At 34.0% G+C, this 22,285-nt stretch overlaps 2 protein-coding genes and 1 long non-coding RNA gene across 4 annotated transcripts; 1 reads left to right on the top strand and 2 right to left on the bottom strand.

Moving 5' to 3' along the window:
• Positions 1-5,045: 5,045 nt before the first annotated feature.
• On the top strand, positions 5,046-7,478 carry LOC135149727 (uncharacterized). Its single transcript, XR_010287909.1, has 2 exons — positions 5,046-6,508; positions 6,769-7,478. It is a non-coding gene; the product is annotated as an uncharacterized LOC135149727 (long non-coding RNA).
• Positions 7,479-12,533: 5,055 nt separating this feature from the next.
• On the bottom strand, positions 12,534-15,666 carry LOC108202211 (protein NLP7). Of its 2 annotated transcripts, none has more exons than XM_017370605.2 (5): positions 15,040-15,666; positions 14,500-14,553; positions 13,622-14,414; positions 13,320-13,475; positions 12,534-13,215 (listed from the first exon to the last, which is right to left on the bottom strand). In XM_017370605.2, the coding sequence occupies exons 1-5, from the start codon at positions 15,574-15,576 to the stop codon at positions 12,743-12,745; spliced, it is 2,013 nt and encodes a 670-aa protein (XP_017226094.1). In that variant the 5' UTR covers positions 15,577-15,666; the 3' UTR covers positions 12,534-12,742. The 2 variants fall into 2 exon arrangements, with proteins under 2 accessions (XP_017226094.1, XP_017226093.1); XM_017370604.2 differs by having other exon boundaries at positions 13,320-13,478; positions 15,040-15,665.
• Positions 15,667-16,205: 539 nt separating this feature from the next.
• Positions 16,206-19,324, bottom strand: LOC108202167 (protein NLP7). Its single transcript, XM_017370551.2, has 5 exons — positions 18,656-19,324; positions 18,116-18,169; positions 17,238-18,030; positions 16,938-17,096; positions 16,206-16,833 (listed from the first exon to the last, which is right to left on the bottom strand). Exons 1-5 carry the CDS (start codon positions 19,190-19,192, stop codon positions 16,361-16,363), a joined length of 2,016 nt encoding a protein of 671 aa, XP_017226040.1. The 5' UTR covers positions 19,193-19,324; the 3' UTR covers positions 16,206-16,360.
• Between the last annotated feature and the right edge of the window lie 2,961 nt (positions 19,325-22,285).

Genomic DNA, 22,285 nt, shown 5'->3' with positions numbered 1-22,285 from the left:
AAGTCCGAATAACTTAAATATCATCAAAATTATTTATTTATCAAGTATTTAACACAGAGTAAAAATTGACAATCCTCATATTCAAATATTTATAATCCAATTTGTCCTGATTAGGGGATTTTTCTAAAGGAAAAGTTCTACCGGAGGTCATGCATGACCTAAGGTGACTCTTTTTCTCGGAAGACAAAACAACAAATAAAGGAGCTTTATTAAAAGAAAACAGTTCAAAGACCTTAATTTTTATGTCATACAGTGATACAGAACAGGTCAAAATTTTGATGGAAAAGATTCACTACACCTTAACACCAACAAAAGGTGTTCTGGTGTTCAAAAAGCAACATGTCTTGCTTAAAAGGTTCAAGACTTCAAATGACGAATATAAAAACTTTGAATAGCCACTAAGGATGAGCACATGTGATTCGATATGGTTCGATTCATGGACTTAAAAGGTTCAAAGTTCAAAAGATCAGTTGACGGGTGCTGAGATAGGAACACCTTATTGATAATTTGAGTAGTGTTACGTGCACATAATTGTGTACGGAAAATTTGTACATAATGATGTGACAGTTGATAGTTGATGTGGTGGGGTGGTGAGTTTTGATTGAGATGGTTGATGTAAATTCATGCAGTCATTCCAATTAAAACCCACCACATGTACAAAATTTTGTACATAGTTATGTATATCAAGCATTTTTTCTATAATTTTGTCATATAAATTATTATAAATAATCATGTTTAAGTTTAGGAACGAATCTAGAAATTTATTGTTTATATAGTTTGTGTACGGCCAGAGACACAAAATACAGGTTCAGATTTCTACATTTAACTCTTCCACATAAACATAAGAGAATTAGGGTAATAGTAAAGCCTCAAATAACAATTTTGAACTCCTGCTCATGGCGAAAGAACAACTCTGTTCTGCTTCAATTTATTTTACAACTATTCAAACACCATTCAATCATCCATTCTTCTGATCCCAAATTCAGTGCTTCCATGGTCCGATTCATGCGTAGTAGATGTGACTAAAGAACATTCACAGAAGCTCTACGGTACACAAATAGTCACTATAAACAAAATGTGGGGGTGTAAGTGGATCACGACCATGTTGAGAAACAGGCCATCTAAAACTTTAAGGTGTTAGAGGAAGGTCTCAAATGGATTTTATGTTAAATTTCAACATAAACTGTGAAAATTGCGGGCTCCTCTGTTTCTATCTAACTTTCTATTCTGAATCCAGTGCAAAACCGACCTTACTGCAAAAAAGCATAAGAAAATCATATAAAAAATGAGGGACGAAGTCGAGCTTGTGGATGTCGAGAAAATGACAGAGGCCAACGATGCTAGTGAAAGGAAACCAAGCAATCTGAGCAAGTGATGCAATACTATTGCAAAAGCTGAGTTACGACGAGTGGAGCCAAAGTATTGTTCCAAGTCGCATACCAAGCAGAAAAGAAGGAAACTGGCTATAGAGATCGCCATCGCTTTAGGGTGGTCTTGGAATGCAGAATCGGTTCCTGCTTGGTACTTGAGTTGCAAGGCTGTGAGTAGGACTGAAAGAGCTATCCCGAAAATGCCAACAATAGCATGGCTGCCATTTTCGCGTGCTTGTAAGGGTGTTATGTTGATGAATACAACATTAAGTTGCGTAGAATAGTTGCTGAAAATGAATTGTTGAGTTGGAGAAGACATCTGAATATTTATTGAATGAAGAGGAAAAATAGATTGAGAGTTAATTTGAAGTTTTGAGCTCTCCTTGCTTCAATATATAGAGGCAGGGGATTTAACACGCAGAAAAATAAAATATTGTATTATTCGTCTGTCCTTGTCAAGTCTCCGATAACTAAGTAGTTGACTAGTTGGGGTGAGGGTTTGAAATTGTTCTAAAAGGTTCATCTAAAAACAAAAAAGAGAAGGTTTAAAAGGTTCATCAGATTATGCAAGTAGAACTGTAGAAGTGTAGAACAAACAGAAAGGCGTCCCATATGTATTATGCATAGTCACAGATTAGAAGTTCAAACATTGTGTGACCCTATTATATACGATCATATTTCTTTGATCAGATTTTCTAGCGTGTGCTCTTCAATGTACATTAACAATCACTTTTTGATTAAATGAACGATTTCTATTGACTAAAATTTCATTAATAATAATGGCTTCTAAATGCACAAAAATGCATGCACTAAAATCATGACCAATAAAAGCCTCTACTCAGCAAAAAGTAGTTGGTAATGTGTATCCATAAGCACCATTTCGACAAAAAACCCTTCTTTGATTAGATCTATGTGTTTGGTTGGTTTGTATTTGGGGGAGGATTGTAGACTACGATGAGTGAAAATAAAATGTAATATTATGTTGTTTTCGGTTGGAATAAATGAATTTGAAAAAAAAGTAAATGAAATTTAGATTATATTTTCATTTCTTCCCCCTTCCTAGCGTCGTATTAGAGTTCACATCTCTATTTTGAAAGGAATGACATATTCCCTCATATATTCAGTTTGGTCTCAAATTTGATGACAACATTGCACTCATTGCTTAATTCATTGCATTCCATTCTGTTCTATATGACTAAATAGAACATTAGAAGTATGAGAAAATTTTTGTTAAAAATGAGCGAGTGTAAATTTATTTTGATGAAATTCGCTATAGCAGAGATTGGACCATTTATTCTTAAACTAGAGGTTTCACTTTTAATGTAGGATTAAGATTGGAATGGTAAAAAAAATTAAATATTTAATCTAAATTTGAATTTCGTTTCACTAATTTCACTTTTATCCATTCGAATCAAATATAACATTAGAGTTTCTTATACTGATATAAAATGATCACCTAAATAAATTTTGCGATCTCTAAGTTGCGCTCCAACAAATTGGATCGGATGTTATTGTTGGTTATTTTTGAAAAATAGCCTTTCATATTATTATAAACATATTATTTTAATATGACGATAAATAATATAAAATATTATTAAAAATCTTGTTCAACATATATAACCGAAGAAATGGTTGTCTAAAATTATTAATAAAGGTTTACCGCGCGGGAATGCTAAATATTTTACATATTTTCCAAAAAAAAAAAAAAGTTAGGTTGACAATGCTAATATGGGTCATGTTCAAAAGAAAGATAAGCATAGAACACTTACCTTATCTTTAGTATTAGGTACGCAAATGCAACAGAATTTAAGTATAGCTAATAGTTAACATATATGAAAAAGTAAAAAAAAAGTTTGTAATTTTGTACCAGAATCTTCCCCTATTTAAATATTCCAAATTTAATTAAAGTCTAAATCCATATTTAAATAAAGTTTAAATTCATATTCTTAAGGGAAAATAGATTTTTTTTGTCACCTGACTTATTATGTTTTTAAAAACATACCACTCAATTAATTTTTTTTCTTTTTAGTCACCGATGTTAGGTTCAGATTTGATTATTAGCATTATATTAATTCTTTGTACTATTATTTAAATATAATGGTAGTCTTTAATATTTTGATGATTTGTTATATGTCTATCTTTATACATGGTACTTTTATGTACCCAAGATCGTTTATCTTGGATGATAAGAATTTGACACGCATTTTACGGTTTCTAAAAGATGTAGTCTCATAAATTATTTTGTATTTTCTTCCGAATAAAAATTTAGTGTTTGAATTTTTATACATAAAAAGAAAATCTCATAAATCATCGAAGATTAAGTTTTCCTCTCTAGATTTTATCTCATCATTCTATGTTATTATTGCTATATATAAAGATATAAGCATATGTCATATTATCAAAATATCATATACTATCACTGTGTATTAAAAATGCTACAAAAATTATCACAATGCTAATAATCATATCTAAATCTACTTAAGTGACTAAAAACAAATCCAAATCTAACTTTAGTGACTAAAACGAAAAAAAATTAGTTGAGTGACAAGTTTTTAAAAACAAAATAACTTGGGTGACAAAAAAAATCGGGTTAAATGGCGTTTTGGTCACTCAACTGATCGGAAACTTGCAATTGGGTCATCCAACTCAAAAAGCTGTCAGTCACATCATTATACTCTTAAAAATTTTCATTCAGGTCATTGGCCGTTACACTCCGTTAAAAATTTGACGGAAAGCTGACAAAGTATCGTGACTTGGCTTAAATAAATCCACTGTGGCATGTACAGTCAGGTGAAGTTACATTTTGGTCACTCAACTGACTACAAATTTGCAATCGGGTCATCAAACTCAAAAAACTTTCATTTATGTCACTTATCATAATATTCGTTAAAAATAGAAAAAAGAAGGAATTAAAAACTATCAGCACCTTTTTTTTCTCTCTTGAAAATTTTGAAACTTATTAACAAATGAAACAAATACACATACATAAAAACTTAATCTTTTTTTATTTGTTCTCGTATATATCTTGAGGTCATTTTGGAAAAATTTATTAAATTCTTGATGGACTACAATGACCTAAAGATATTATAAAATGACAATAAATTTATAAGTGTGAAGTTTTTCCAAAATGATCATAAGATATATAAAATGATAAGAGATAAACAAAGATTAAGTTTTTGCGGGTGTAACTATTGATTTCATGTATGTGTATTTGTTTCTTTTGTTAATAAGTTTCAAAATTTTCAAGAGAGAAAAAAAAGTGTTGCATGATAACTTTTAATTTTTTTTTTTTCAATTTCTAACGGAAATTATGATAAATGACCTAAATGAAATTTTTTTGTGTTTGATGACCCGATTGCAAGTTTGTAGTCATTTGAGTGACCAAAATGCCACTTCAACTGACTGTACATGCCACAATGGATTTATTTAAGTCAAGTCACGACGCTTAATCAGCTTTCTGTCAAATTTTTAACGGAGTGTAACGGCCAGTGACCTGAATGAAAATTTTTAAGAGTATAATGATGTGACTGACAGTTTTTTGAGTTGGATGACCCAATTGCAAGTTTCCGGTCAGTTGAGTGACCAAAACGTCATTTAACCCGAAAAAAATCTATTTTTCTAAATATTTTTCCAATTCTTAAACACATTATTCTATGAAATTCAAGGTTTCTACGCAAGGTACACTCCGTATTAAGTAATTTCACAGTCCGATTTCCGTTTGTGGCGCTAGTTACATACTATATGGGGTGGGGTCGGATTGCGATTTGCGAAGCCCAATTTTTTCGCAATTAAAGCTCATACCTTGTACGCCTTTTCAGTTTTCAATGTGTCCCCTTTGAGAATTTGTTGAAGAAGTTGAGTTTCGATCCATTTTCTTAAAATTCCAATCGATCCCTTCGATCAAACAATTACTCGACTAGATTGTTGTGTGGCTGATCTGATTGGTTGAATCAACCGCATCTGTCAAATCAACGGAAGCCATGGATGATGATTATAGTTTTATGGTTAAAGCTTTGAACCAAGTGATAGGCAATTCAGGGGAACCAACGTTGACAAGCTCTGCACGAAATAGCAGATACATGGGTGTGAGTAGGACTAGGAGTGAGTACTTTGGGGGCCCATGGGTAGCCAAGATTCGTGATGTCTGTCTTGACACCTATGACACGGAAGAGGAAGCTGCTTTGGCGTTTGATCATGCGGCATTTAGGTTAAGAGGTCGAAATGCTAAGCTTAATTTCCCCAATTGTAGTTCTAAAGGTGAATTAATGTCTCCTGACTGTCCTTTATCAACATTTGAAAAGCTTTTTAAAGGTTGGTCGGATGCTAAGGATTCTGGCAGTGTGTCGTGTTCGGGTGGTTTGGGCAGTTGGCAGAGTAACAAGGAAGAATCTGACATATTTCAATCCCAAGGTGGAGCTCATGCCTTCCAACATTATCCAAATGTGGAACTTGATTGGGATGCTATAATGCACCAAGACCGTGTTGCAGTGGAAAACCAAGGTATTACAAGCCTTGTTTCGGTCTACAGAATGATATTTATAAACATTTCTAGTATGTTATGTTCCCTGTTCAGTATTTTTGATTTACTACTTGAGGACCCAAATATATGATTTATAATTTATTTCCTGTAAATTAGTCTAGTGGTTGAAAAGCAGATGGTGGATGCAATCATCAGCTGGGTGATTACAAAACCTACGAAAAATGTGCAGATAAAATAAATAATGTAATTCTGAACAGTGGTGTGTTTTACTTGATTTTGTATGACGATAATCTAATTGACTCTCTTATCAGTTCAATCTTTGGAGATGTCAAGCTACTTGTCATCTTTCCATAATTGCAAGTCATGGAATAATTTAATTTTAACACTAAAGAGGCAGCACATGATTTTATCCTTTCTCATAATATTGCACGCACTTGAATGCTGCGTGTCAAATGCAATGGTGGAAGGTATGTTTCAACATCAGTCAAGCGAAACATTTTTTTTGTGATGATACCAATATATAGATTATGCTACTTTTCCGACTATATAACAGCTTGTCAGCTCATACCATAAGCAGAAGTTGGTTTTTGTTTAATTTGGTTACTTATTAGTGAGCTTTTCGGAAGACCATTAGAAGATGCAGCAAAGAGCTTTGGTGGTAGGTGTTGCTCTTTCATGTTCTTGCACTTCTTTCAGCTTACATTGTTCAGAAACAAAAAAGTTATCTACTATTGAAACATTATTATAGCTGTGCATCTTATTTAGAATGTTCAACCCAATTAAATCGGGTTACTCATTTTTAAATCCAATTATCTATCGGGTAAAAAAAGATCGGATTGGTTCGGGTGAAATATGATCGGTTTGGGTTGGTTCGGTCGGTTTCACCGATCCGTGTACACCCCTAGTTCAATATGTTAGTTAGTCGATCGACACTCAAACGCAAGTGTAGAGGTCTTGGTATTAAAGACTGGCGACGAGGCAAGCAAAGCATAAAAGGAAACATGTCATCTAATCTTAGGAGAAGATCAAGGGACGATGAACAAGCTGAAAAAAACTTTCATTCGGGTTTGCCTCCCGGAGAAAAAGCACCTGCTGTTGATCATATAAGCCAAACCTTGAATGAGGTGACTGTAAGGGCAATGTACAATGGTGTGACTATAAGGTTTGATTTATCTGATTCATCAGGGATTGCAGAGCTAGAAAATAATGTGATCGAGAGGTTGCACTTGGAGAGGGAGAGTTTCAGTATCAAGTACCAAGATGATGAGGTCATTTGGATATTGATCGCTTGTGACAAGGACGTGCGGAAATGCATCGAAATCTCACGGTCATTAAAGAGAACATCAATCACGCTGTTGGTTGATCCTCCGATCAATCATCATAAACAATAGAAGTACATGGTTAAGGACGTCGGAAATGTAATGAAATCTCACGATCATTGCATATTTGTGCGACGACTTGCTTGTCGATGGATCCCACCATTATTCTCACTTTTGTTGTTTTTAATTATATTCACTCAGCATGTTTCTACATTATTTATTCAGTGTTTGGTCGCCGTGTCCAGCCCATTTGTTAACTAATGACCTGGACGGAGGAAGTAACTAATTAAGACTTTGATATTTGTGGTTTATGTGATCTTCAATTTCGCTGCACTGCTAAAGATTTGTATCAGTTAATCAAAGTAATTACAACTTGACAAAGCCTACAACTCAAAAATTCCATACCACAAAATGGTTAACCCAAATACCAACACATGGGTTTGAGGTTCTGATTCTTGTTAACCGAGCTCATTAATCACGAACCAAAAGCCCCCTCATTTAACGTGACATGCTGAATTGTAAACCAAAAACAACTAGGGAACCAGAAGTGACTAAACAAGATTCGCAGGAGCTCTGCGGTACACTGGAAGAGTATCTATGTAGTTCAAATAGTCACTATCCACAAAGTTCGGGTGTGAATTATCAAAATTGCAGGCTCCTCTGTTTCCACGTAACTTTCTATTCTGGATCCAGTGTAGAACCGACCTTGCTGAAAAAAACCCAGGGAAAATCAGATAAACAATGAGCGACGTCCCTGAGCTTGTGGATGGCGAGAAAATGACGAAGGCTAAAGATGCAAGTGAAACGAAACCAGACAATCTGAGGATGTGGTGCAGTACTGTTGCAAAAGCTGCAGTATTATGAGTAGAGCGAAAGTATTGTTCCAAGTCGCAAACCAAGCAGAAAGCAAGGAAACTAGCTATAGCGAAAACCATGGCTCTCGGGTGATCCTGGAATGCAGAATCGGTTCCTGATTGGTACTTGAGTTGCAAGGCGCTGAGGAGGACTGTAACAGCTATCCCCAAAATGCCAACAATCGCGTGATTATTATTTTCTCGGGCTCGTGTGGGGGCTATGTTGATGAATGCAACATTGAGTTGCATAGCATAGTTGCTGAATATGAATTGGTGAGGAGGAGACATCTGAAAATAGAAACAATAGAATAGGAAGGGGAATAAAAGGAAGGAAGAGTTGATTTGCAGTTCTGTTTGAAGTACCAGGAGCTTTGCTTCATTTATATACTACTTGTTTTAGGGACTATATACGCGGAAAAATATTGTATTGCGTCTCTGATCTGCTTGTCCCTGTCTGGTTTCTATTAACAAAGTCCTCAGGGAATAAATATATTTCAGGAGGTTCATTGAAACCCAAAAATGTAAGGGTTCAAAAAGGTTCAGCTCATGCAAACAACAACACACGAAAAGGACAAACCACCCACCACTCCACCAGGGATATTTCTCTCTGACCCCATTTTACATACTTTTTGATTTCTTACAATACTAAAAGAGATTTTGTGAATACTTTCAAATAAAAATATATAATCTTTGTTTAATTAAAGAATTTCAGAAATAATAATCAAATTTTATTTTATATAATTTGAATTGTGTGTAAAAGCGAAAGGAAATGAGACCAAGGGAGTATAGTAGCTCAAATCATTTGATGAGTTCTTTAAGAAAAAAAAATAATCAGATGAAACTGAATGAATACATTATATGATTCAAAATGTAGCTCAAATCATCTGATGAAGTTCCTTAAGAAAAAAAAATAATCAGATGAAACTGAATGAATACATTATATGATTCAAAATTTATTATTTATATCCTTTCGATAAGAATGAGACACTTATGCACCCATCTCAATATGGTTGGGACTTGAGAGAGACACTTATAAATAATATTTTTAAAAAATTTTTGTTTTGTATAAAAGTATAGGATCCATATTTCTAGATAAAATAGAAAAAATGAAATATATAATTTTTAAATACCTCTTTTGAGTATAGTGGAAAAAAATCAGATATTCTTGCGGGAACGGAGTGAGTATAATTTAATTTAACATTATTTTATTAATGATTTAGTATTATTTAGTGTCCATAATTTTTGCACAAGTAATTCTTTGGTAATATATTCAAATTTATCAAATATTACCAACTAATTGACTATATTTTCTTTTTGATATTTAGATTTTACGATATTTTATATTATAAAATGATAGTGGAAACAATATATATTTTATCATATATAGCAAATAATTTATTTATATTAATAGATTTGATTTCTATGAAAGAATATAAATTTATTATGATAATGGATAATGTTTTGACATTAATAAATTGTTGTTATTTTGAATTTTATAAATAATTTCAAATTATTTTAATGTACTAAGTTCGGTAGAAATTTTGTTACAAAATTTAAAAATTCAATATAAAACATTATAACATTTGTTATAATTATAAATCAAGATTCTATCATATTATAATGAAAGTTTTTTGTAGGATCTCTATAAATTTTAGTTCACGTCGTTAGAAAATTTTTCAACATTTTCAAATAGATATACTTTTATATCTATTTACAAAAAAAATTAACATTATAAAATTTGTTAGAATTATAAATCAATATTCTACCATATTCTAATGATGAATTTCTTGCAGGATCTTTATAAATTTTTGCTCACGTCCTTACAAAATCCTTCAACATTTTCAAGTAGCATTTATATTTATTTACAAAAATAAATTTTGTAAGTTTTGTATACGAAATTCATCTACATATTAAAATTTATTTTATCATCTAAATTTACGTTTCTCACGACTAATTTCTTATACCGTACGTGAACATAAAACATGACATACATATACTATTACTGATTAAAAAAAGAGTAAATCACACTTTGCACTTGTAACTTTGGGGTGTTTTGCGATTTGGTCTCATTGTTTAAAATTTTACAGATTGCACTCATAAGTTTTTAATTTGTAGCGCTTTGCACTCACTTAACACTTTCCATCCAGACCTCTGTTAAATCTAACGGAAAGGAGGGATAGTTTGGGAAAGAACATGCATAAGTGAGGGATATGTGTATTATTCAAAAAATGAGATTTAAATAAAGATTGGTCAAATTTGTATGCGCTGGTTGTCCATTCTTACAGCAAACCACGGGGCAAACAGCAATGAAATAAATTTCCATGATTCTCGAATATCACGTGAGTGTAAATTATAGGATCGTTAGCTAAATTTTATGTGTTTTTATATTTTATTGGTTAAATTTTCAAATTTTCAAACACCTTTATATGATAAAATAGATTTTGAACATTTAATAAATTTGTTTAGTTTTATATATTTTTATTAAATATATGTATTTAATAGATTTTATATATAGGGATATGTAAGAATAAATATAATTTGATGAGAATGTTTTTTTTAAATATAATAAAAATATCTATTTAACATGTTTTATTAGAAAGTATCCATTTAACATGTCTTATTTGAAAGCATCCATTTAGCATGTTGAATCAGTTTTTCATAAATTTTAACAAATATTTAAAGTATCCATTTGTTTCTTTATTTAAATGTGAACACATATTATTAGTTTGAATAATATTTATTATATAGTATAATAAGATATTCATTTATTTACGAATTTGTTTAGAAAAATATTATGATACTGCCGCAATTTGAGGATGTATTAGTGATTTTGGTAATTACTATGATAGTGCTGGAGCACCTATTTTTTGATACATTACCTAAATGTGAGTCTATAAAAGGGTCGTAATTGTTTCTTATATAATTTTATAATGCGTGGTTCGGCATCTTCACATTTATTAAATGTTCAAATTAAATTTATTTTAACAAAAAAAATACATATTATTCTTACATATCTTTATATTCAAAATAAAATAAATATTAAAATATATTTTATAAAATTCTTATAATAGGTGTCTCTGGAATTATTGAACATGTTAGATATGTTGCATATATTATGGCAGGTTTCATATATTTGATTGGCTGTGGGACTCTAATTTAGGTTAAGTCGGTTAGCTTGCTAAACTAATGTAAGGCCCTCTGTTGCATCCATGTTTTCCCAAACTGCCCCTGCCTTCTGTTAGATTTAACGGTGGTTTGGATGGAAAATGTTAAGTGGGTGCAAAGCGTTACAGAATAAAAACTTATGAGTGCAACCTGCAAAATTTTAAACAATGAGACCAAATCGCAAAACACCCCAAAGTTACAGGTGCAAAATGTGATTTACTCTTAAAAAAAAAAAGAAGAGAGACCCGAGGCATATACATAGCCACATAGGTGGACCCGGACATGTGTGAAAGGTTCACCAAGTTTCAACAAGTTATTCATGTACAGCTTAGAGCATCTCTAGCAGTGTTTTCCTTATAAATATTATAAAATATTGAATTCTAGTGATTTAGGACAAGATTTTGTATTTCAACTCCAACAATGATCCTTATAATCCATTCTTTATTATTATTATAATAATAAATTTGGAAAGAGATTGATAAAAGATGGAAGGAAGAGAGAGAAAATAAGTTACAATAAGAGAGAGAAATGATTTTTTTATTAAAGAAATCAAATAAGGCATGGCTAGTGGTGCCTTATTAATAAGGCATGGAAGGAGGATCCTAGTGATTTAAGGTACCTCTAAGACACTGCTGGAGCACTAATTTATGTCACATTCCTTATAATTGGACTTAGGACATGAAATAGTTAGTCATTATTTAACCCACTAAACTTCTCTGCCCGGTCAATGATAAAGTGTTTTAAGAAAACAGGCATTAACAATTCGTCTATTACTGAGGTATAAAGAAGTACTGCCTCCTTATTGAAATACAGAGACGAGAAAGCTTAAAAAAAATAATTTTTTGCTTAAAGCGAAGAAAAATAATTGAAAAAACATAGAAATTTTAATAGAATAATTAGTATTCTCATCTTTCTACTAAAAGCGATTCTACTCATTTACATGTCAAAAAAAGTATAAGCCAAAACAACTTCCACTAAACAAACCGGTGCATCATGCGTGTGAATTTTTAAACACACATTTCTAAATCTTTAATTATACTTAAAATTATAATTTTTAAACAAAATTGAATAAAATATATGATTAATAATTCAAATAAAACAAATTTCAAAAATAATAATTTTACTGTCAAAAATTTAGAAATATGTGCCAAAAAATCGACTTTATATCAAGATGAATTGTACTCCCTCCGTCCCCTTTTACATGTCCATTTTGACTTTTGACTAGTCAAATTGACTATATTTTGTCAGATAATCAAGAAAAATAATAAAAATTATATCATTAGAAAGTATATTTAGTCTACTTTAATATGCAACTTTCATATCTTAAAAAATAATGAGTAGATAATTTGTAATATTTGGTCAAAAATTAGTTAATTTAACTTCTCGAAGAAAAGCATGGACATGTAAAAAGGGACGGAGGGAGTATTATCGTGATCTACATTCCGCCCCACGAAGACAGCAAGCAAATTGTCACAGAAACTCAAGTTTAAGCACATTTTTGTTGGAAAGGGAAAAATAAAAGGGTAGAGAGTACTGAGTAGTACTCATAGGCTTTCAAAGTGCATTGCGATTAAGAGGCGGATCAAGCAACAATTTGATAGTCGTTTCCTTCAAAGATCTCGAGATTTCAATACATTCTCGCACATCCTTGTCACAAGCAATCAAAACCAAATCACCCTCCTCATCTTGATACTTGATGGTGAAATTATTTCTCCCCAAATGCAGCCTCTCAATCACATTATTTTCCAACTCTGCAATTCCTGATAAATCAGGTAGTTTAAACCTTATTGTAACATCCTTATAAGTTGCCTTTACAGTCATCTTATTCAAGTCTTGGCTAGAATGCGCAACAACTGTTTCATTCACAGCTGCCATGCTGGTACTACCAAAATTTCTTCTACCTGGTTGCTCCTGATTTATTCCTTTTCCGAGCCTAGATGAAAAGTTACCCTTCATTCTTCTCTTCCCGGATTGCCACCTCTTGATACCGAGCCCTCTACATATGCGCTTGAATGTGGATCGGCTAACTAAAATGTTTAATATTAAAATGAATACACAACAATGCTTAGGCAATGAATGTTTTAGGAATAATGTAAGTTGAAAGATAGAAGTACAGTAGAATATAACCTACCTCCAAAGCTCTTTGCTGCATCATTGAGTGGTCTTCCGAAATGCTTACTAACATTCTCGAGGTTCATATCTTCTTTATTATTTAAAGCATAGTTCACATCTTCATTAGTGAGAGCATAAGCAATATTTTCAAGAGGTGATTCTTGAACACTTTCATCTGCTGCAAAGCCAATGTAGTCGAGTACAGATAATTAAGGTGTACATTTCATACATATTGATCTAGTGAAGAAATGTCGGACAAATTACACAAAGTTAGAAAAACTAAAACAAAATGATCTTAACAAATAAGTAAAAAAGACAAACCGTGAATGGTCTCTGGGACAATATTGGGTCTACTTGTTGAGGTTTCCCCAGAGGCAATTTCTTCGTAAGAATTTATGGTTGAGTTACTCTCTTCTATGTTCATAACATTCCCATCTTGCACAGCACCGTCTTTAAACAACGAAGGCAAAACGAAAGGGAATTGATGGGATGCATCCCCTTCATTATTTAATCCTTCCTGAGGAGGAAGAGAGCTCTGGGGTTCACCTATTTTCAAATACTCAGGCTTATCATGTGTAGAAGATTTTATGACTTCAACTGATAGCACTTGTCCTAGTTGTTCTCCGGAAGCAACCATATAATCCGGAAGATGTTCCTTCATTGTTTCCATTAGAGAGTTCAGCAAGGTTCGGGGGTCATAACTATCCATCTCCTGAGAAGGTAGAAAAAGTTCTAGTACATATTCTCTATACCAGGGCTTAAAGCTGCACAAGCATATAGTAAAACAAGGAATTGGCCTGCAGTTTGGTGCATAGTGTGCTAAAGGGTAATTAGTAATGCTCAATTCTTTTATATCCCTGCAGAGGAAGGATTTGTGGGATAGATATGACTTGCCAACAAGGCCTTCATCTATATACAAACCTATATTCTTGCAAGCGTTTTTGAATTGAAGCCAGGGAGTTACATTGGGGAAGTCAATGTTGCCTTCTTGATTCACTACGCCCAGATCTCGGACATTAACGTCCCCAACCTCCCAGTACTGAGCAAGAGGTAGAGGGTATTTCTGACACACCACCGTTAACAAGTGATCCATTTCCACATTGCGCCTTAAATACTGAAATTAAACAGTAGATATATAATTAAACTGACGTCTAACGAATTCGTTTTGCAAGAAAACTTCATCAGCTTAAAAGACTTACATGCCTTCTTGGGTCACAGTATAATTGGTCGATCATCAAATTCATTTTGGTTCCCTGTAAGGAAAAAAGAAATTTGGCCTATAAAGAACTACATTATAATGGATCAAAAAGGGGAATGGTACCCAAAGTGCTAGGGGGACTAAAATGATTCTCAAATGTAACTGTATTCTTTCAATTACCCTGTTTGGATATTCTAATCCGTACTTTTAAGAGTTGCGACAGCCTACTTAAAAACATTATTTTTGAAAAAAAATGAGCTGTATATCAATGGGGTGTTGTCCTCATTATCACAATATCCATCATTAATCATTAATGTCTAAAATATCATTATCCTAAAAAACGCTACATCATTCAGCGTTTCCGATATTTACCAAAAACGCAATGCTACACGATCTAGCGTACTAGATTATCCATCGTTACTGACTGATATATATTTGGGGTCATTTTCCCCAACTATGTTATTTTGGCATTATCCGTGTGTTATTTTCTTATAATTAATGGGGCTGACCGGAAAGGTTTCAAGGAATCTAATTTACTTACTCGGAAAACAAAAGCTTCGTAGTATCTGCAATAGTTCCTGAAGCTTTTGAGTTGATCGGTAGAAGTAGAGACAAATTCAAGAACTCCACCAGGGGACTCATAAGAAAAGATATCTTGGTAAATCGGTACACACAGAGAAGATCGAATCCCACAACTTAAAGCAAAATCTCTATGCGGGTACTCTTGTAAAGAGTAACAAGAAATGTCAGGACTCATTTCAGGCCTTTGGTTCTTGAATACACGGCTAATAACACCTTCTTGCTTCTGACCCTCTACTTCATTGACTTCATCCGGCATAATCGTATGAGCAACCGAGTGCATCCTGTACGATGCAAGTCCTCCATCATCATCATCGGAAACAATATAGAATGGTTCATTTTGAGTTGAAAGCTCGCAGTAATCTTCGCCCTCTTCATTGGTCTTGTAGCTTAAAACCCACATCTGTATCAGCGACTTGCTCACATATTCTGGTTTTCTAAGGCGTGCATAGTTACTACATTCCTTGTCTCTGTCGCGAATAATAAAACCTATAACCATGGTGAATTGCAATATACAAATATACTGATTCAGGAACTCTGCAATTTTTCTTGGTTTCGAGTTTATCTGTTGCAATATATAGGCTTATTCAATCCTAGACCATCTTTCCTTGCAATTCAATAGCTTTAGGTAACATGCATTTGCTTCCAAAGAAAATAATAAATAGGTAAGTTGCCATTTTTTAATTATACACCCTCCACGCCGAAGGCCTTTATCTGTGTAGTTGCCCAGTAATCTCTCCAGTCTCCACTGGTCCTCCTTTATATAATATTCCATCTGTCCCCCTCAATCTTCAATATACTTGTATAAAGCAGAAGCTACGGCGTTTGGGTGGCGTAACTGCGATAACTTTATTCAATTTTTCAAATCTTTCTAGAATTTCTGTAATATAAAAATCACAAATTAATTTTTTAATTTTGTATATATTGAAAGATAATTTCAAAACTATCTTTTTCGGTATTCGAAGAAAGTTTCAAAATTATCATTTTTGGTTTCGAAATTATTTGAAGAAGAAAGTTTCAAAACTACATTTTCCGGTATTGAAAGAAAGTTTCAAAATTAATTTTTTTCCGTTTCAAAATTGTTGGAAGGCGGTTTCAAATCACAACTCAATATGTGTGTGACTTGTATTTCAAAAACAGAGGGATACTGTATACTGTGATGTACACTGCGAGTCTGCGACCACACGAAGACAGCAAGCGAATTGTCACAAAACTTCAAGTTTAAGCACATTTTTGTTGGAAAAGCCAAAAAATAAAAGGGAGAGAGTAGTACTCATATGCTTTCAAAGTGCATTGTGATTAAGAGGCAGATCAAGCAACAATTTGATTGTCGTTTCCTTCAAAGATCTTGAGATTTCAATACATTCTCGGGCATCCTTGTCACAGGCAATTAAAACCAAATCACCGTCCTCATCTTGATACTTGATGGTGAAATTATTTCTCTCCAAGTGCAGCCTCTCAATCACATTATTTTCCAACTCTGCAATTCCTGGTAAATCAGGTAGTTTAAACCTTATTGTAATATCCTTGTAAGTTGCCTTTACAATCATCTTATTCAAGTCTTGGCTAGGATGAGCAACAACTGTATCATTCACTGCTGCCATGCTGGTACTACCAAAATTTCTTCTACCTGGTTGCTCCTGATTTATTCCTTTTCCGAGCCTAGATGAAAAGTTACCATTCATTCTTCTCTTCCCGGATTGCCACCTCTTGATACCGAGCCCTCTACATATGCGCTTGAATGTGGATCGGCTAACTAAAATGTTCAATATCAAAATAAATACACAACAATGCTTAGGCAATGAATGTTTTGGGAATAATGTAAGTTGAAAGATAGAAGTACAGTAGAATATAACCTACCTCCAAAGCTCTTTGCTGCATCATTGAGTGGTCTTCCGAAATGCTTACTAACATTCTCGAGGTTCATGTCTTCTTTATTATTTAGAGCATAGTTCACATCTTCATTAGTGAGAGCATAAGCAATATTATTAACAGGTGATTCTTGAACACTTTCATCTGCTGCAAAGCCAATGTAGTCGAGTACAGATAATTAAGGTGTACAATTCATACATATTAATCTAGTGAAGAAATGCCGAACAAATTACACAGTTAGAAACACTAAAACTAAATGATCTTAACAAATAAGTGAAAAAGACAAACCGTGAATGGTGTCTGCGACGATATTGGGTCTACTTGTTGAGGTTTCCCCAGTGGCAATTTCTTCGTAAGAATTCATAGTTGAGTCGGTCTCTTCTATGTTCTGAACATTCCCATCTTGCACAGCTCCGCCTTTAAACAACGAATGCAAACTTAAAGGGAATTGATGGGATGCATTCCCTTCATTTCTTGACCCTTCCTGAGGAGGAAGAGAGCTCTGGGGTTCACCTATTTTCAAATACTCGGGCTTATCATGTGCAGAAGATTTTATGACTTCAACTGATAACACTTGTCCTAGTTTTTCTCCAGAAGCAACCATATAATCCGGAAGATGTTCCTTCATTGTTTCCATTAGAGAGTTCAACAAGGTTCGAGGGTCATAACTATCCATCTCCTGAGAGGGTAGAAAAAGTTCTAGTACATATTCTCTGTACCGCGGCTTAAAGCTGCACAAGCATATAGTAAAACAAGGAATTGGCCTGCAGTTTGGTGCATAGTGTGCTAAAGGGTAAGTAGTAATGCTGAATTCTTTTATATCCCTGCAGAGGAAGGATTTGTGGGACAGATATGACTTGCCAACAAGGCCTTGATCTATATACAAACCTATATTTTTGCAAGCGTTTTTGAATTGAAGCCAGGGAGTTACGTTGGGGAAGTCAATGTTGCTTTCTTGATTCACTACGCCTAGATCTCGGACATTAACATCCCTGACCTCCCAGTACTGAGCAAGAGGTATAGGGTATTTCTGACACACCACCGTTAACAAGTGATCCATTTCCACATTGCGCCTTAAATACTGAAATTAAACCGTAGATATATAATTAAACTGACGTCTAACGAATTCGTTTTGCAAGAAAACTTCATCAGCTCAAAAGACTTACAAGCCTTCTTGGGTCACAGTATATCTGGTCGATCATCAAATACATTTTGGTTCCCTGTAAGAAAAAAAGAAATTTGGCCTATAAAGAAATACAGTATTATGGATCAAAAAGGGGAATGGTACCCAAAGTGCTAGGGGGACTAAAATGATTCTCAAATGTAACTGTATTCTTTCAATTACCCTGTTTGGAGATTCTAATCCGTACTTTTAAGAGTTGCGACAGCCTACTTAAAATTATTATTTTTGAAAAAAAAAAAGCTATATATCAATAGGGTGTTGTCCTCATTATCACAATATTCATCATTAATCATTAATGTCTAAAATATCATTATCCTATAAAACGCTACATCATTCAGCGTTTCCGATATATACCAAAAACGCAGCGCTACACGATCTAGCCTACTAGATTATCCATCGTTACTAACTTATATATATTTGGGGTCATTTTTCCCAACTATGTTATTTGGGCATTATCCGTGTGTTATTTTCTTATAACTAATGGGGCTGACCGGAAAGGTTTCAAGGAGTCTAATTTACTTACTCGGAAAACAAAAGCTTCGTAGTATCTGCAAGAGTTCCTGAAGTTTTCGAGTTGATCGGCAGAAGTAGAGACAAATTCAAGAACTCCACCAGGGCACTCATAAGAATAGATATATTGGTATATCGGTACACACAGAGAAGATCGAATCCCACAACTTAAAGCAAAATCTCTATGCGGGTACTCTTGTAAAGAGTAACAAGAAATGTCAGGACTCATTTCAGGCCTTTTGTTCCTCAGTACACGGCTAATAACACCTTCTTGCTTCTGACCCTCTACTTTATTGACTTCATCCGGCATAATCTTATGAGTAACCGAGTGCATCCTGTACGATGCAAGTCCTCCATCATCATCATCGGAAACAATATAGAATGGTTCATTTTGAGTTGAAAGCTCGCAGTAATCTTCGCCCTCTTCATTGGTCTTGTAGCTTAAAACCCACATCTGTATCAGCGACTTGCTCACATATTCTGGTTTTCTAAGGCGTGCATAGTTACTACATTCCTCGTCTCTGTCGCGAATAATAAAACCTATAACCATGGTGAATTGCAATATACAAATATACTGATTCAGGAACTCTGCAATTTTTCTTGGTTTCAAGTTTATCTGTTGCGATATATAGGCTTATTCATTTGTAGACCATCTTTCCTTGCAATTCAATAGCTTTAGGTAACATGCATTTGCTTCAAAAGAAAATAATAAATAGGTAAGTTGACATTTTTTATTGTACACCCTCCACGCCGAAGGCCTCTTTATCTGTGTAGTTGCCCAGTAATCTCTCCACTGGTCCTCCTTTATATAATAAAAGTAATCATAATAATAACAATAGTAAAATAGGGTTGCGTTTAAGAGAAAACCAATTATTAAAATAGAACCATAGAACCACTAAAGTTCTGCTATGGAAACCTCGTTGTGGGTGTTCAAAAATAACTTTAAGATATAATATATAAGCACGACACTTTTTGCATGTGCTGTAGAACCTTATTAATACGAGAAGGTTCCCAATAAAATAATATATAGTCCCAAATATTAAAATTGAAAGTAAACGGAATAGGGTATCTAATCACTGATTAGAGGGAACGAATATAGAAAATCAATTCAATATTCCTTCAATGTTAGATTTGGAGCGCTTGTGTTGTCTTGTTACGTAAATAACACTGTAGCCCGTGCCAGGCACGGACATGTTTTCATTCTCATAGATGTCGTGTGACGCACATTTATTTTTACATCATGATTGGCCTTGCTGTTGAGGGTTGCATATATGTGTACACATCATAGGATGAACAAGTGTGATTTGATATGGTTCAATACGTGTGTTTAAGAGGTTTAAAAGTTCAGCATTTCAGTGCCCGCCTTGCCGGATACTGAAATAGAAGTGTTTTGGCATGCGTATGTTAACATATAAGTTATTGTCTGTATATCGCGTGTACTGCCACAGTCCACAGATACAAGCAAACTTCAGATTTTTAACACTGAACTCTTCTACACAAACATAAGAGGATTACTCTAATCAGGGACAGAACCAGAAATATTTTCCGGGGGGCGAAATTTTACTAAAAAAATTTTAAGGACAAAATACTACAAAATCATGAGTTTTGGGGATACTACAAATTATGAATTTTAATCATATAAATTGATTATATATAAGGGCTCGGGGAAGGTTTTGGGGGGACCAAGACCACCCCATACCCCCCTTCCCTCCGTCCCTGACTGTAATAGTAAAGCCTCGAATAACAATTTTGAACTCCTGTTGAGCAGGGTGAAAGAACAACTTTGTTCTGCTTCAATTTATTCTACAACTATATATTCAAATACCATTCAATCATCCATTCTCTTGATCCCAAATTCAGTGCTTCCATTCCATAGTCCGATTCATGCATAGTAAATGTGGGGGTGTAAGTGGATAACAGAGCTATGATACCATGTTGGAAACCGATCCATCTGAAATCTTAGGTTGTGTTCACTTGGAGTGAATGGAATGAAGGGAGAATGGAATGAATTTTGTACTAAAAAATGGTGTTGATCAAAGAAAATGTATACAACTTTCATTCCTTCAATCATTCCATTCATACTATTTTAACTATAATTCTAACCCACATGTTTTGGAAGGAATGCTCATTCCATTTCTACATCATGTTTTCTTACAATCTTTCTCACAAGAAATTTGAATACATTCATGTTTTGTCACTATTATCTCATACTTTCTTCCTTCTCCTTAAAACTTCTATATAACTTTTCATTCCATTCTCCCCTCATTCCATTCCATCCAAGTGAACACAGCCTTAAGGTGTTAGAAGAAGGCCCCAAATGGATCTTATACTATATTTCAATATAAACTGTGAAAATTGCAGGCTCCTCTGTTTCTATCTAACTTTCTATTCTGAATCCAATGCAAAACCGACCTTACTGCAAAAAAGCATAAGAAAATCATATAAAAAATGAGTGACGAAGTCGAGCTTGTGGATGTCGAAAAAATGACAGAGGCCAACGATGCTAGTGAAAGGAAACCAAGCAATCTGAGCAAGTGATGCAATACTATTGCAAAAGCTGAGTTACAACGAGTGGGGCCAAAGTATTGTTCCAAGTCGCATACCAAGCAGAAAAGAAGGAAACTTGCTATAGCGATCGCCATCGCTATAGGGTGGTCTTGGAATGCAGAATCTGTTCCTGCTTGGTACTTGAGTTGCAAGGCTGTGAGGAGGACTGAAACAGCTATGCCGAAAATGCCAACAATAGAATGGTTGCCATTTTCGCGTGCTTGTGAGGGTGTTATGTTGATGAATGCGACATTAAGTTGCGTAGAATAGTTGCTGAAAATGAATTGTTGAGCTGGAGAAGACATCTGGTATTTATTGAATGAAGAAGAAAAAATAGAATGAGAGTTAATTTGAAGTTTTGAGCTCTCCTTGCTTCAATAATTATAGCTCATACTCTTATACTTTTCAACATGTGGCCTTTGAGAATTTGTTGAAGAAGCTGAATTTCGATCCATTTCCTTGAAAATCCAATCGATCCATTCGATCATACAATTAGTTGACTAGAGAGTTGTGTGGCTGATCTGATTGGTTGAATCAATCGCATCTGTCAAATCAACGGAAGCCATGGATGAAGATGTGAGTATTATGGTTAAAGCTTTGAACCTAGTGATAGGCAATTCAGGGGAACTGTTAGGAATCAATAATTTTTGATGATAACATAAACATTTTTTAACATGTCTTACTTAGAATCTTTATCAAATTTCAGTTGTAATTGTTACATTTCTTGTCTTTGGGAATTATCAACGGATGGGTAGAATAGGATGGCTAATTGTAAATATCCAATGCCATGTAATTTTATCTAAGTGAAGGATATTCAACTGATGAGATGTAACTGTTCAACTGATGAAGACTGGATGATGTTTCAACTGATGAAAATCAAGCATTCAACTGAAGACAAAGTGTTCGACGGATGATGCTGAGGAATTTAACTGATGAGACTGGAACAGCATTCAACTGATGGAGTTTGTAATTCATTCAACTGATGAGCCAGGCATTCAACTGATAAAGTCAAGAGCAGTTGAAAGCAACCAGAACTTTCAACTGATGAAGCAAAGAGCAGTTGAAAGTGACTAGAGCTTAAGTCTGACAAATCACA

Source organism: Daucus carota, chromosome 9 (genome assembly GCF_001625215.2).
Source record: "Daucus carota subsp. sativus chromosome 9, DH1 v3.0, whole genome shotgun sequence".
NCBI lineage: Eukaryota > Viridiplantae > Streptophyta > Magnoliopsida > Apiales > Apiaceae > Daucus > Daucus carota.
The sequence above is the reverse complement of the archived record's forward strand: the minus strand, read 5'-3'. Positions and strand labels throughout refer to the sequence as shown.